The 16,533-nt window shown below is 44.1% G+C and overlaps 1 protein-coding gene across 2 annotated transcripts in view; it reads left to right on the forward strand.

Moving 5' to 3' along the window:
- LOC143291221 (hemocyanin 2-like) overlaps positions 1–16,533 on the forward strand; it is a 52,585-nt gene that overhangs the window by 2,897 nt on the left and 33,155 nt on the right. Inside the window, exons 2-12 of one of the 2 annotated variants that reach the window (XM_076600988.1) lie at positions 1,157–1,172; positions 4,419–4,525; positions 5,909–6,124; positions 9,253–9,456; positions 9,860–10,149; positions 10,543–10,699; positions 11,315–11,585; positions 12,406–12,662; positions 13,990–14,178; positions 14,579–14,860; positions 15,697–15,988. In XM_076600988.1, coding sequence (XP_076457103.1) covers positions 1,157–1,172; positions 4,419–4,525; positions 5,909–6,124; positions 9,253–9,456; positions 9,860–10,149; positions 10,543–10,699; positions 11,315–11,585; positions 12,406–12,662; positions 13,990–14,178; positions 14,579–14,860; positions 15,697–15,988 — 2,281 coding nt within the window. Of the gene's footprint in view, positions 1–1,156; positions 1,173–1,215; positions 1,362–4,418; positions 4,526–5,908; positions 6,125–9,252; positions 9,457–9,859; positions 10,150–10,542; positions 10,700–11,314; positions 11,586–12,405; positions 12,663–13,989; positions 14,179–14,578; positions 14,861–15,696; positions 15,989–16,533 lie in introns of those variants that run through there. The other variant, XM_076600989.1, reaches the window with a different exon arrangement.

A 16,533-nucleotide genomic window follows, 5' to 3' on the forward strand; every position in this document is an offset into this window, starting at 1 on the left:
GTATTCTGTTTTCCTTCCTGGTTGAAATCTCTGAGTTCTGTATTCTGTTTTATTCAAAACCTTGTCGTAATAGCGCTTGTATCAGTACTTGGATGTAGCAATACTTGTAATTATGCCCGGTTGTAATCATACTTGTATTAATGCCACGTTGTAATAATACTTGTAATAATGCCTGGTTGTAATCATACTTGTACTGACACCTGTTTGTAACAATACATGTATTAACACCCGGTTGTAATAATACTTGAATGAATGCCTGGTTGTAATGATACTTGTTTTGATACTTGGTTGTAGCAATACTTGTATTAACACTGGTTGTTACAATACTTGTATTAACATCTGGTTGTAACAATACTTTTATTAACACCTAGTTGTAACAATACCTGTATCAATTCCTGGTTGTAGCAATACTTGTATAGATACCTGGTTGTAACGATACTCGTATAAACACCTAGTTGTAACAATACCTGTATTAACACCTGGTAGTATTAATGCCTGTATTAATTCCTGGTTGTAATGATACTTGTATAAACACCTAGTTTGTAAAAATACCTGTATCAACACTTAGTTGTAACAGTGCTTGTAATCGACACCTGGTAGTAATGATACTTGGTTGCAACAATACTTGTATTAATACCTGGTTGCAAACAATGCTTGTACTAATGCCTGGTTGCAACGATACATGTGTTGATTAAGGGGGGACACGGCAGTGTAAAAGAGACCAAAATGATAATTTTTTTTCATGAATTGGGTTTTTGAAGGATTTTGATTCTTGAACATCTCTTCTATCATAAGCATAATTTTTTTCCCTCTGTAAAGATGTCTTTAACAATGAAAAAACTGCCATAAAGATTGCTTGCTGAATCACGGAAGTGTTTATTTTTGTTCAATTTCGACGCACGTCATCAAGTTTCTGGCCTTGACAACATACCTTGGACTTGCTCAATGATGAGTAAACCTACAACCATGAGACTTTGCATGATTGTTTTATAACATGTTATTGAAGTTTTGTCGTGAGTATGTATGACACCTAGTAGACAAAAAAAAAGATATATAGTTGGAAAGGAAAAAAGTCGATATTTGACTGTAGTGTCTGACCTTAATGCCTGATCATAACAACAGTACTCGTATTAACACCTGGCTGTTTTCGATGCAGTTGTGTTTGGCGGCAGGTGAGTTGACCTTTGACTCCCCCCCTCCTCCCCCACCCCAGTCACTGTCGTCCTCCCCGTCGCCCTTGTCTCCCCCTCCTCCACCTCCTCCTCCTCCACCTTACCAATCCGACCAGTCATTTTCATCACACTCATCGTCGTTAATGTCATCTTCATCACTCCTGTTGCCATACCCGTCGTTCGCGGCAGGTGAATACAGCTTCTTCTCCAGCTTGTCTTCGTCTCGTCTTCCTCGTGTGTCTCTCTGGGTGTGTCTCTTTGAGTGTCTCTGTGTGTGTGTCTCTTTGAGTGTGTGTGTGTGTGTGTCTCTTTGAGTGTGTGTGTGTGTGTGTGTGTGTGTGTGTGTGTGTGTGTGTGTGTAACTCTTCGAGTGTCTCTGTGTGTCTCCCTGTGTGTCTCTCTCTGTGTCTCCCTGTGTGTCTCTCTGTGTGTCTCCCTGTGTTTCTCCCTGTGTCTCTCTCTGTGTCTCCCTGTGTGTCTCTCTGTGTGTCTCCCTGTGTGTCTCTCTGTGTGTCTCCCTGTGTGTCTCCCTGTGTGTCTCCATGTGTCTCCCTGTGTGTCTCCATGTGTCTCCCTGTGTGTCTCTCTGTGTGTCTCCCTGTGTGTCTCCATGTGTCTCTCTGTGTGTCTCCCTGTGTGTCTCCATTTGTTTCTCCCTGTGTTCTCTCCCTATGTCTCCCTGTGTGTCTCTCTGTGTGTCTCCCTGTGTGTCTCCCTGTGTCTCCCTGTGTGTCTCTCTGTGTGTCTCCCTGTGTTTCTCCTTGTGTGTCTCCCTGTGTGTCTCTCTGTGTGTCTCTCTGTGTGTCTCCATGTGTCTCTCTGTGTGTCTCCCTGTGTGTCTCCATTTGTTTCTCCCTGTGTGTCTCCATGTGTTTCTCCTTGTGTGTCTCTCTGTGTGTCTCCCTGTGTCTCCCTGTGTGTCTCCCTGTGTGTCTCCCTGTGTGTCTCCCTGTGTGTCTCCCTGTGTGTCTCCCTGTGTCTCCCTGTGTGTCTCTCTGTGTTCTCTCCCTGTGTCTCCCTGTGTGTCTCCCTGTGTTCTCTCCCTGTGTCTCCCTGTGTGTCTCCCTGTGTTCTCTCCCTGTGTCTCCCTGTGTGTCTCTCTGTGTTCTCTCCCTGTGTCTCCCTGTGTGTCTCTCTGTGTTCTCTCTCTGTGTGTCTCCCTGTGTGTCTCTCTGTGTGTCTCCCTGTGTGTCTCCATGTGTCTCTCTGTGTGTCTCCCTGTGTCTCTCTGTGTGTCTCCCTGTGTGTCTCCCTGTGTGTCCTTGTCTCCCTGTGTTCTCTCCCTGTGTCTCCCTGTGTGTCTCTCTGTGTGTCTCCCTGTGTCTCCCTGTGTGTCTCTCTGTGTGTCTCCCTGTGTTCTCCCTCTGTGTTCTCCCTGTGTGTCTCCCTGTGTGTCTGTTCTGTTTGTTTGTTTGTTTGTTTTTCTGTTCCTTTACACATGTATTCACACGAATGTCTGCAATGAACGTGGACAGTAGAATACATATTGGTTTTAATTATACGCATTGTGTGGTTTTTGTACGGTTTGACTATATCTAGTGTAACGATCAATTATTTTGTGCAATGTTTTATCTATGAATATAGATTATCTGCTTTTTTTGTGCACAGTAACCCATGGCGATGATTTTGACAAGTGAATTATCCCTGAGAAAAGGTGTTAAAATATACAGACACGGAATGTATTTTTTATTTGAACGCATAGTTTAACGAACTTTGTTCAGTTCATGTTGATTTTTATTTTTGATTCGCTGTATATTACTTGTTCTTTTATCAATATCATCATAAAGACGATGATGGCCGACTTGCTGTTCAATAATAACATGAAACAAATATATACATTTTCAACTGTGAAACTGGTAAATGATCGAAGACTTATATTGTCAAACAGTTTCAGTATCACGTATTCATTGATTACGAATTACAAACTGTTCGTGGATGAAAACTGTTTTTATCAAACGTATCCAGTTGCTGTATTCGTTAATATTTCAAAATACAGTTCACAGTTATATGCATGGTATGTAGATTACTGACACTTCGAAAACTCCCTTGGGAAAATACTTTTGTCACACTGTGAAGAAGGTGTTTTAGAAGTGCTTTGAATTTGGGGAGTACTCCGAATGGAGAGGAATTATTTTTTTAACCGAGAGTTCAGTTCTCCCCCCTTTTTTAGGAGCTCTTCCGGGAGTGAGAGTTTTTTTTTTGGTGAGTCGGTCGATTAATGTTTAGAGGTGAACACCCATTTCCGAGACCGGCTCAAACGTATACCTGCTACATGTTTTTGTAGCGGAGAGCCTTGGACGGGGCTTGCTTGATGTGGGCGGTTGGACCACCTGAAGAGAGGAACGCTGATGTTCGGGTCTTCAGCCTTCATAAAAGTTCATTCAACTTTCACTCTCTCCATACGAACGGCGAAAGAGACGACGTTAACAGCGTTTCACCCCAATTACCATCATTGAAATATTGCAAGCGGAAGGCTCTTATACTGAAGATGTGAATGTTGACAAAGAATACCACAATTCTGACGACGGAAGCTAAAGGTTGGGTCATTCAGACACCCACTGGACATCCGAGGGGTCTGTGTAGAGGAGAAGAGAGGACTGGCCGTACTGAGTGAGTTAAAAAGAGGGGAATGATAAATAAATAATTCCTCTCCATTCGGAGTATTCCCCAGATTCAAAGCACTTCTAAAACGCCTTCGTCACACACACCAAGATACACTGCATGATTTCGAGCTGCGGCAGAATCGCTGATTATGAATGGAAATGTTTAAACGCAATTTTCCATATCAGGTATTATAAATATCACCGCGACTTTGTGTTTTTGTAGTGTGATGACTGGAACGCAAAAAGTGTTCAAATGCGATATTCTTTTTCAGTTATGTATAAACAGTGACTTTATGTATTGTGTATAAATCATATTGCTGCATATCTACTGGAACTCAAAAAAGTGTTCAAATGCAATATACTTCACTGTTCATACTGTGAGTTGTGGCAGGCTAAATGGAACGCAAAAAAATGTTCGAATGCAATATACTTCACTGCTTAATTAAAGATGCAGCGCACACTACACTGTGTTGTGGCAGGTTTTAACTGGAACGCAAAACATGTCCAAATGCAATATACTTCACTGTTTAAAGATACTGTGCACAGTGTGCATTGTGGCGCAGGTTTACTGCAACGAAAAAACTGTTTAAACGCAATATAACTAACCGTTTAAAGACGGAGTGTACACTGTGCATTGTGGCAGGTTCACTGGTGCGGAAAAATGTGGACTCCCTGTCGGAACAAGAGATTCTGACCCTGCAGACAGTCCTCAAGAAACTGGAAGATGATAACACTGAGCATGGATTTCAGGTACAGGATCTTTCCCTCCCTCCCCCCCCCCTCGTCGCCCCCCCCCCCCCCCGCCCCCCGCCCCCCCCCCCCGCTCCTCTCTCTGTTTCTCTCTGTCTCTCTCTCTCTCTCTCTCTCTCTCTCTCTCTATATATATATATATATATATATATATTTGGGGGTTGTTGTTTTTTTTAATTGGGGGTCTTTTATTGTTTATTGTTTATTTTTTATTCTTTTTTGAAATTATTTATTTTAAATTATTATTATTATTATTGATCAATCATTATGTTGACCTATGTTAATTTTCACTTTTTGTACTCTCTCTCTCTCTCTCTCTCTCTCTCTCTCTCTCTATCTATCTATCTATCTATCTGTCCCCTTATATCTCTCTCTCCTCTTATTCTCCTATATTTAGTGGCGTAAATGTCAAATTGCCATTCATGTATCCATGACTATAAAATGCATGCTGTATTGATATAATGATTCCCCCCCCCCCATTTGTTTATGTTACTGTTTCCCCTTCCAGGGCTGCATGAAAAAAAAAAGCATTCTTTTGCTTACTGTATTACCCTCAGAAAATAAAATTGATTCAGTTCAATTCAATTCTCTGTCTGTCTGTCCTCTTTCTCTCTTTCTCTCTCTCTTTCTCCTTCCTCTTAACATGCACGTGAAAGGTTTTGCACAATCGGTCGTATGCATTTGAGTGTTCTGTTTGTGGGTGGGTAGAGGGGCGTGGGGGGTGGGGGTGGGGTTGGGCGTGGGGGGTGGGGGGGGAAGGGTTACATCTCCCTGGTTATTATATGTGCTTTCGGCTCAGCCCACCTTGTTTTTGCTATGTACAAGGAAGTCTCGACCATCCTCATAGAAGATGCACAGTATTTTATTATCTCCAATATCAGAAATTCGTTTGTGGTGTAAAACAAACCATCACGTAAAACATCGTCATGGTCCTTATTATTATCATCATCATCATAACTAGGTGATCGTCGTCATTATCACAATCATCATGATGATCTTTCTCTGTGTGTGTGTGTGTGTGTGTGTGTGTGTGTGTGTGTGTGTGTGCGTCCGTGTGTGTGTGCGTGTGCGTGCGTGCGTGTATATGTGTGTGTGAGAGTGAATGTGTGTGTGCGTGTTTGTGTGTGAGTGAGTGAATGTGTGTGTGTGTGTGTGTGTGTGTGTGTGTGTGTGTGTGTGTGTGTGTGTGCGCGTGAGTGTTTCCGTTTGTATATACGTGTGTGTGTGTGTGTGTGTGTGTGTGTGTGTGTGTGTGTGTGTGTGTGTGTGTGTGTTGTGTGAATGTATCTGTGTGTGTGTGTGTGTCTGTCTGTCTCTGTGTGTGTGTGTGTGTCTGTGTCCGTGTGTGTGTGTGTCTGTGTGTGCGCGCATGCGCTTTATCAGGCTTTGGCCGCGTACCACGGGGAGCCGTCTCAGTGCCACATGAAGGACGGACAGCTGATCGCCTGCTGTATTCACGGGATGCCCACTTTCCCTCACTGGCACCGGGCCTACGTGGTTCAGTTTGAACAGGCCTTGGTGGAGAAAGGGCTGGCCAACATTGGCGTGCCCTACTGGGACTGGACGCAGCCCATCTCCGCATTGCCTGAGCTCGTGCGGGTATGCTCTGTGTGTGTGCGTGTGTGTGTGTGTGTGTGTGTGTGTGTGTTTGCTCTGTGTGTGTGTGTGCGTGCGCGCGCGCGTATGTGGTAAACTGAGAAATTCATTTTCTCTGGTAAGACTTTGTCTGCCAATTCAAAATTTGGAATAAACATAGTGTGAAAATTTTGCTGCAGTCATACCAGACATAGATTCTAAGTCTTCCAGATTAAGCCGGTTTTTTTTTTCCGAATCGTGAACGGTTTATTTCTTTGGGGGCTCGGAATCCTGAAAAATTTAATTGGGCTCTTCCCAGTTGCAGGAATGTATGTTTGGATTTGAAGAGGGCATAACATCGTTTTTCTTGTTTGCAAAAAAAAAAATTAAAAGGGGATGGTGGGGGGGAACAAATTCCGGACAGAACATTGCAAACTATACCATCCACGTCTTTACTGCATATGAATATTTTTTATGTGGATATTGAATTAACTAGAACGAACATAAAAAGAACATAGAACGAACATAAAAAAATGTTTGAATCGACGGTACCACACAGTTTCGGTTGGCCTAGTGTACTCTGGTCTGCGCTGATCTGGAGAAAACGGCAACATGTTACGTCGTGCCTGCGGCAATGTCAACGTCTCCTTTACCGCGAACTTTAAAATAATTTCTTGAGCAATCGAAATACATCAAAATAACATGATCTGAATTGCGTTATCACCTCGAATACAATAACCGATCCATCACGCTGAAAAAAAAACAGAAAGAAGAGAAACCATAACCTTAAATATTAATTTTCGCTGTCAGCAGCCAGATGTGTTTTACCACTATGAGTACGTCTTCATGCTGTGACTCTGTTCACTGCTTTTTTTTTTCATGCTTTATGATAAGAATAACTTTATTATCTCCAACTGGAGAAATTTGGTCAGGTGCATTATCACAACATAGACAAGTAAACAACATGGGGACCATAACTGTAAAAGCCAACAACAGCCCCTACAAATATTACGAAGATACAAATGTAAAAAAAAAAAAAAAAAGCAAAAAAAAAAAAAAAAAAAAGCACATACATCGTTTCATACATACATCCACACACTGCAGGTAATAACTAGTATTCTTAATGTAAAAACAGAAAGAATTAAGAAACATTATTTGAATATGATTATAAACATAGCCTACTATACTGCACATTGATTATAATGGACAGATAAGATAAGAATAAAGATGAATTGCGGAAAACCACAACCAGATAATCAGCACACACCCGCACCCCCCCCCCCCCTCCCCAACCCACACACGCGGATAACTTGATTAAACAAGAGTAATAAACATATGTTCTCAAATAAAAGCATTTCACATATTCGCTTTTAAAAACATTGCAATTAATATTCAATAGGCCCACAGAACACATTCTTAACGATTTTTTTCTCTTCTTTTTTTTTCCCCCTCATGATTCCTGTATGGATAAAGTGTGTATCACAAATGAGTCTTGAAGGCCTTGCCTCTCTTGTTAGTTGATGATACATACCAGCAAAACGAACGAATATTGACCAGCCTTTTTTTCTCTGTGATTTTCGGATTTCATATAATCTCTTTTATGTATGTACACTGAAATAATCCCCATTGTCAGTCCGGGTTTTTTTTTCTCACTTGTGTAAACAAAGTGAGTCTATGCTATAACCCGGTGTTCGGGTGTGTGTGTGTGTGTGTGTGTGTGTGTGTGTGTGCGTGTCTGTGTGTCCGTGGTAAACTTAAACATTGCCATTTTCTCTGGAAATACGTTGTCTGCCAATACCAAATTTGGCTTAAAAATGGTAGGGAAAAAAATCTTCCCAGTCACCAATAATAGGTTGTAAGTCTGCCAAATGTAGCCGTGTTTCCGAATCACTAACAGTTTATTTCGTTGATGTTCGTTCCACATTCCGAAAATCGCTGTTACCCCCTTAGCAGCTTCCCGATTGCTGGTGAGAATACGCCGTGACCTCGTTTTTCTTGTTCGCAATTAAAAGCAAAGAAATACACATTCTGGACAGAACACATACAGTGACACTAACTACATTATTGATGTGTTTATTGCATATGAATATTCTAAAGTGGACACTGAATTAACTAGAATGAACAGAAAAAAAAAATTGCATCGACACTGGTCAGTGCAGATCTTGACAAAACATGTTGCAAAGCCTGACGCGATGGCAACATCTCCTTTACCGCCGAATTAAAAGAATTTCTCAAATAATCATCGACGTGTTTACTGGATATGAAAGTTTTAAAGTGGATACTGAATTAACTAGAATGAACAGAAAAAAGAAATTGAATGGAAGATGTCGTTGTTTCTCAGTGAGGGGAAAGACAAAGCTTGTTATCACGAATCTCTGTAGATCTACAAAAACGGACATATATTGCAGTGTTTTTGAGGCGATGGGAACGTCTCCTTTACCTCGGACTTGAAAGAAAATTTTTAAATGTCCGAGATATATACCAAAATAACATGATTCAAACCGAGTTATAAGTTTGATTGCCACTGTCGATTCATTCCGCTAAAAGAACATGCTCAAATAATAATTCTTGATCGTCAACATTGAATCTGCGTCAGCGCAGTGGGTAAAACTACTTGTTCTGGATTCAAACATCCGTGGTTCGAATCTGCATTTAAGCCTTTTTTTCAGTTGTTTTGTTGTTTTTTCGCGAAGCTGTGTATGATTATAATAACGAATAGAGAATACATTTCAACAAACTAATTTTTCGTTTATAAAAGTTTTTCTTTTCTTTTAAGTGTGTATCACAAGTGAGTCGTGAAGGCCTTGCCTTTCTTGCTGTGATTTTAGCACCGAAATTAAGTGCAGACTTATTTATGATTTCAGCACCAGAGACACACGCAGTCTGTGTTGTGATTTCAGCACCAGAGATACACGCAGTCTGTGTTATGATTTCAGCACCAGAGATACACGCAGTCTGTGTTATGATTTCAGCACCAGAGATACACGCAGTCTGTGTTATGATTTCAGCACCAGAGATACACGCAGTCTGTGTTATGATTTCAGCACCAGAGATACACGCAGTCTGTGTTATGATTTCAGCACCAGAGATACACGCAGTCTGTGTTGTGATTTCAGCACCAGAGATACACGCAGTCTGTGTTATGATTTCAGCACCAGATCTACCGGGACCCCACCGGGGGTGTTGGTCAGAAGAACTCCTGGTTCAGCGCCGACATTGAGCATGGCGACGTTCACACGCACACAGCACGTGCAGTGGACGACCGTCTGTATGAGCACGTGGCCCCGGGCGGCAAGACCCATCTCTTCAGCATGATGCTGGACGCTTTGGAGCAGGACGAGTACTGTCACTTTGAGGTCAGTGTGCGTGGGGTCTGTCTGTCTCTCTGTTGTTCTCTCTCTCTCTCTCTCTCTCTCTCTCTCTCTGTGATGTTCCTCTTCTTTCTGAAAAAATTGCAAGATTGTTTTTGTGCTTTGAAGTTGCCACGAATGCGTTATAAATTTTAACGCCGGTCCATTCCTAGATTTTAACTGTTCTGTTCTCTGTTCTCTGATAGGAGGAGAAGGAAGAATATGGTGAAGGTGATGATGACGATAGTATTGGTGACTTCAGTGGTGATGATGAGCATGATAACTGATGATGATGATGACGACGACGATAATGAGGAGGAAGAGGACGATGTTGACTACAATGATGATGGTGGTGGTGATGACACAATGATGATGTTGATGGTGACGACGACAACGACGATGATTGCAGGCCCAGTTCGAGGTGGCCCACAACCACATCCACTACCTGGTAGGAGGCCGTCACCACTACTCCATGTCCACGCTGGAGTACACGTCCTACGACCCAATCTTCTTCCTGCACCACTCCAACGTGGACCGTCTGTTCGTCATCTGGCAAGAGCTGCAGAAGAAACGTGGCAAGCCCTACGACCACTCCGACTGTGGCGTGGAGCTCTTCAACAAGCCCTTGGAGCCCTTCAACAGTGACAACAACCCCATTGAGCTGACTAAGACCTTCAACAAACCCAAAGACCTGTTCAGGTGAGGCGCTGGTGGTGGGTGCTTGGGGGTTTCTTCTATAGGGGGTCAAAACAAACACCTTTTCTTAGCTACCTTCACTATCACTACTTTTCACGGGTCAAAATATTCGATAAGGAGATAATTTGGTCGTAATGTTCTTCAGTGTTTCTGCTTTCCACAGGCCAAAATATTCGTTCAGACAAGAATTTGGATATGGTTTTCTTCTACAGAGTGTCAAAACAAACCCCTTCTCTTAGTAATCTCCAGTATCTTCAATGTCTCTGTGTCCACAAAAGATTCGTTTAGGCGAGGGTCTGCTTTCAGCTGAATGTCTTCCACACGGCCTCGAAACAAAGACAACTTCTTAGTCACCCTCAGTGTCTTAAATGTCTCTGTGTTTTGCCTGTCTGACAGCCACCTGCAGCTGGGCTACACCTATGACGACCTCACCCTGAACGGGATGAGCATCAACGAGCTGCACAGTCTGCTGGAACACCGCAGGAGCCGGGATCGTTATTTCGCCGCATTTTCCCTGCATGGACTGGGCTTCTCTGCAGAGTGCAGAGTGCAGGTAGTGATGGGCCGTGTGGAGTAGATCGTATGTTGACCCTGTCGTTTGTCTCTTCCCTTGTTTCCTCTGTTCAGTCGTTGAACAAAAACCCTTCCTTCCCAACAGCAATCAAACTGTCAACCAACACCACTCCAAGAAAAAACATGTCTTTGCTGCACACTCTCTTATCTCTCCCTGCCTGCCACCCCAGTGCCGTTCCTTTCTCAGCCAGTGAGTGAGGGCTTTCCCGTGTGTGGTTGGTCCACGTGCTTTTGAGTGACGTGACAGATTCAGCAATTTGCTGTCTTCGTTTTGTGCCGTTTAATGTTTCGCATTTTTGTTCATGAAGGCAATTTTCTGTGTACACGTTGTTGTTGTTGTTTTTCTTTTTCACAACAAAGCCACACTGATCGATTGAATGCAGTAAGTGCGGAAGTAATCTTCACACCTTTAAGAATGCTGTCGTAAAGACCTGTGCATACCGCAATGGAAACAGAATAATCAGAATGTAATCAAGGCAATGGAAACAGAATAATCAGAATGTAATCAAGGCAATGGAAACAGAATAATCAGAATGTAATGAAGGACGTAGTTTCTCTAACCACTGACCTAACTACTGACCCTTTTTCTTGCAAGGTGTGTCACGTGCGGGATGAAGAGGAGGATCACTGTGAGGATGCGGGCGACTTCTTCATTCTGGGCGGGGCCAACGAGATGCCGTGGGAGTTCACCGTCCCTTACTACTACGACATCGGTGACGCCATGGAGAAGCTGAAGCAAAGCTACGGAGAGCACGACCACTACGTGGTCCACGCGGAACTGCACAGCGTCAACGGCACTCAGCTGGGCTCAGACCTTCTGGGTCTGGTCTACATCAGCCACCGCCCTGCCCATGGCTTCACTGACCGTGAGTTCTAGGCTGGGGGGGGGGGGGTTGGTGGGGGGTCATGGGGGGGTGCGGGGGGGGGGACAGGGGAGCGCCCAGAGTCCTGCTGCTTCCCTTTTTTCGCCTTTTTGGCCTGTCCACCCTTGGTTTGTGGATTTTTTTTTTGTTTTTTTTTTGTCTGTTGGTGTGTGATGTCATGTGCAAGCCTTGTATTGTGTACGTGTAGGATGTGTTTCCATCCTGTAGACATTGAACTTTTTTAACTTTCCCCTCTTGTTCCTGAATCACATGGCTTCTGTGGAGGGAGGAATTTGCTCTAAACCTCTGTGGCATTATGGACCAAAGACGCTGATTCACGGCCCTTGCCTCGCTGGTTGAAGCGGAAATCCCCATTTTTGATCTTTTCTTTTTATCATCCATACGTCATTTGTTTACTTGCTGTTATCTTTTGTTGTTGTGTTTTCAAATCACCCATTTGTGTGATTTTTTCCGGTTTTTTGTTTTGTTTTTTGTTATGTTTTTTGTTGTTGTTTTTTTTTGTTTTTTTTTGTTTTTTGTTGTTGTTGGTTTGTTGTTGTTGTCGTTGTTGTTGTTTGTTTTGTTTTGTTTGTTTGTTCATGTGTGCTTTTTTTTTGCTTTTTTTTGTTGAAATTGACAGGTGTTGTTTCTGTCCTTCACACACACAACACAACACACACACACACACACACACACACACACACACACACACACACACACACACACACACACACACACACGTGAGGTACAGACAGACAGACATGCATACAGAGAGACAGAGAGAGAGAGAGAGAGGTCACCACTCTTCACGTGCTGTCCACAGCGGTCATTCACGACGGCCGAAAATCGACGACGGTGGTGCGGAAAGACGTGGACGTGCTGACGGACGAAGAGGTGTACTACCTCCGTCAGGCAATGGCCCGCTTCCAAAACGACACCTCCATTGACGGCTACCAGGCGGTGGCCGAGTTCCATGGCCTCCCCGCCAAATGTCCCCACCCGGACGCTGCCGTGCGCTACGCGTGCTGCCTCCATGGCATGCCCACCTTCCCTCACTGGCACCGTCTGTTCGTCACAGAGGTACGTTGTGGCTGTAGTCATAGAGTGATGGCCTAGAGGTAACGCGTCCGATAGAAAGCGAGAGAATCTGAGCGCGCTGGTTCGAATCACGGCTCAGCTGCCGATATTTTCTCCCCCTCCACTAGACCTTGAGTGGTGGTCTGGACGCTAGTCGTTCGGATGAGACGATAAACCGAGGTCCCGTGTGCAGCATGCACTTAGCGCACGTAAAAGAACCCATGGCAATAAAAGGGTTGCTCCTGGCAAAATTCTGTAGAAAAATCCACTTGGATAGGAAAAACAAATAAAACGGCATGCAGGAAAAAATACAAAAAATGGGTGGCGCTGTAGTGTAGCGACGCGCTTTCCCTGGGGAAAGGGGGGGGGGGGGGGGCAGCTCGAATTTCACACAGAGAAATCTGTTGTGATAAAAAGAAATACAAATATAAATAGAATTTTCCACACAGTCCTTTATCCTTTATTTCTTTTTAGTTGTTTCTGTTGCAGTTGCCGAAAACTTACAAATATAATTACCTACAAATAGCTGTCGGTTTTGTTTCTAAAGCAACAACGAATGATATTCCGCAGAGGATTAAAAGCATTCTTAAAATCCCAGCTGGCAACAAGTAATAACAACCCATTGGAGATTAAAAAGCAGCCCTAACAAATCCCGACATTAAACAACTGGACATCGCAGCTGAAGCTAAAAGGGATAAGGTCGACAAACAAAACGAAGAAACCAAGCCATGACGTCGTCGTTTTACAGAACAATTGGGAAAGAAAAGTCCTAGATTCATACGTGCTCAGTGTAAGCACAATCGTTTATGAGGCATTTGTACTGTCTTTTATACAATCTGCCGTCATTTTCAAGGGTTCTGACATTCTGGGCATACCACGTACGCTCAGCAAGTAGTAACTATAGACACTGCCACCAACACATTCCAGTGATGGTAATGTTCTGTCAGTACACGGGGTATAGGATGAATTGAAACCAAGACCTTTAAGGGGAGGGGGATTCTGTGACCATGGTAATGCTCACCAGATCATTGCCCGGGTGGAGAAAGGGCTGAAAAGTAAATGGTTGGAGATAAGGTTTAAAGTCTTACATCATGGTGATGGTGATGATGGTGATGGCTATGGTGATAGTGCTGGTGATGCTGGTGTTGATGGCGAAGATGATGACTGTCTTAGTTGTGATGTTGATGGTGATGATAATGGTCATGTTGATGGTGATGGTGAACACGATGATGTCACTGATCGTGATGTTGGTGGTGATGATAATGTGATGCTGAGGGTGATAATAACGGTGATGTTTGCAGTGATGTTGATGTTGCTGTATTGCCGGCAGGTGGAGGACGAGCTCAGAAGCCGAGGTCTGCAGATCGGAATCCCGTACTGGGACTGGACACGCCCCAACACGCACATCCCCGCCCTGGCCAATGACGAGACCTACGAGGACCCCCACACCCACCAGACCCTCCACAACCCCTTCCACGATGCCGATGTGGCCTTTATTGGGGAGAAAACCACGCGACAGGTAGGGGCGGTAACCAGGGCTGGGGGAGGGAGGACTGGGGGTTAGGGGGGGGGGGGCTGGAGGGGAGGGTGTAGTTAGTGGTGCAGCATGTGTGTTGTAGGTGGGATTCGGGATTCGGATGATTTATTCATATAGGCCATTGCCCCTCATGAAGGGGTGCAGTATACAACATTATTAAACATGCAAGTGCACAAGGCGAAAAAATCATCAAAGTGTTGTAGGTGGGAGAGAATTAGTGAGATTACTCTAACATGTAGAGACAGATGCTGCTTATATGTGAGCATTGGATGGGATGAAGTGTGATGGTGTGCATCAGGCGGCAGTACGCATAGGTAAGCAAATGACTGTGTTAAAAACAAACCAACCAACAACTACCTCCAGAGCCTTTCTGTCTTGACAGGTTCAGGACGAATTGTCGGAAACGCCCGAGTTCGGCGACCACACGGCGCTGTTTGATGCCATGCTGCTGGCATTTGAACAGACCGACTACTGCGACTTCGAGGTCCAGTTCGAGGTGACGCACAACGCCATTCATTTCTTGGTGGGCGGCTACGGCCCCTACACCCTGGCCACACTGCACTACAGCGCCTTTGACCCCATCTTCTTTCTGCACCACTCCAACGTGGACCGTCAGTGGGCCATCTGGCAGCAGCTGCAGATGAAGCGTGGACTGCCTTACAAGGTACAGAACACACAGTACTTTATTTCCTCAACAAGAGAAATTCATATGTGGTGTAAAACAGAAAGACAATACGAGAAAATCAGTCATTAAACATGTACATGAATAAACCACATATACATATACATACATATATATACATATTATATGCTTTTTGATGTCAACCTAGGGCAAAGAACCATACAATCGATAATCACAGTAGACAACAGCAAGTAGTATAAGGACTGCTCTTTCTGAGCCAACGCTGTGTCCATCTGCTGGGGGAGAGATGTGTGTAGAGTGGATAGTGAAGGGGTGCTGGGGTGGAGGAAAACATGCTGAAGACATTACTTTATACTACATTGTGGCTTAAACACAGCCGGCCACAAAGATATCAGCAGGGCCATCGGGTGATGATCATTGTCAGGACTATGAGGCATTTACCTCATATAAACGCTTGACCTCATCCAAGGCACATGATAAGAACACGCCAGCAAATCTGTCCATATGCATGTCACACTTTTGTCATGAAATATTAACCATGGTATGTTAAACTCATGATATATTCAAACATACCACAGAATCCTGGCACTCCACTGACACCCCCCCCCCCCCCCCCCCCCGGTTACAAAGAATGAAAAGTGGATGGACAATTCAAGAAGCCATATAAGATTCTTGATTAGAGCTAGGAGGGTATCAGGTGGAAATGCTTAATACTTCCCCAGAAGGATTTTTTCAACCATACGTTTTAGGATTGGACACAAAAAGAAACGGAACAACACTGAAGTCATAACCTGGAAGAACATTTTGTCTCTATGTATCAGAATATGGCAAAATCAACAAGCACACCCCTGTTGCAGGCTCACTGTGCTGGGTCAATGACCGAGGAGGTGTTGAAGCCGTTCGGTTTCCCCCCACCCTACCACAATGATGCTAAGATCCACGACAACGCCCGCCCTGACAAGATTTATGACTACGAGAGTGTGCTGGACTACACGTACGACTCGCTGCAGTTCGGGGGCATGACCATCGATCAGCTGGACCACTACCTGGAGGAGAGGAAGAGCAAGGACAGAACCTTCGTGGGCATTATGCTGCACAACATCGGCATCTCGGCCTGGGCCACGCTCTCCATTGAAATGGCCAGTGGGGGTGAGGGGTGCAGCTCCGTCTGTCTGTGTCCTATTTCCTATCTGTATATGACTTGGTTTGTCTGTTTTCTGTCTGTTTCTTTGTCTGTATGTGTCTGTCCCCTTCAAAACAAAATGCTAGAGTGTCAGACTGGGCAAAGCTTTCTGTTCAAATGGCCAGCAGAAGTCAGTGCTAGTTCTGTGCCTGTCTTCAGTCTTGTCAGTCTCTCACTGTCTTGTCTCTGTCTCTCTCTTTCTCTCTGTCTGAGTAAGGTTTAGTTTGTTATGTTATCCAGTAGGCATTACTCTGCAATCTTTCCTACAGTTGGCCTCTGTACTCTTTCCCCACATGCATGGCTCTCTGTCTGTCTATTCTTTTGTGCGAACTGGCTTTGGTATTACCGCCACAAAGATAAGAACAATTACTTTCCTTTCCCCAAAGCCTAGCCATCCTCTTTGAATTCCCAAGAGCTAATACAAGGTGAAGGGTTGCAAAGAAACTGGCAAACACTAAGAGTGGTGACACTTTGATGTTGGTTTACGATGCCCTTTCCCATTGGCTGCTGT

This window comes from Babylonia areolata, chromosome 16 (genome assembly GCF_041734735.1).
Source record: "Babylonia areolata isolate BAREFJ2019XMU chromosome 16, ASM4173473v1, whole genome shotgun sequence".
In the NCBI taxonomy this organism is placed as follows: domain Eukaryota; kingdom Metazoa; phylum Mollusca; class Gastropoda; order Neogastropoda; family Buccinidae; genus Babylonia; species Babylonia areolata.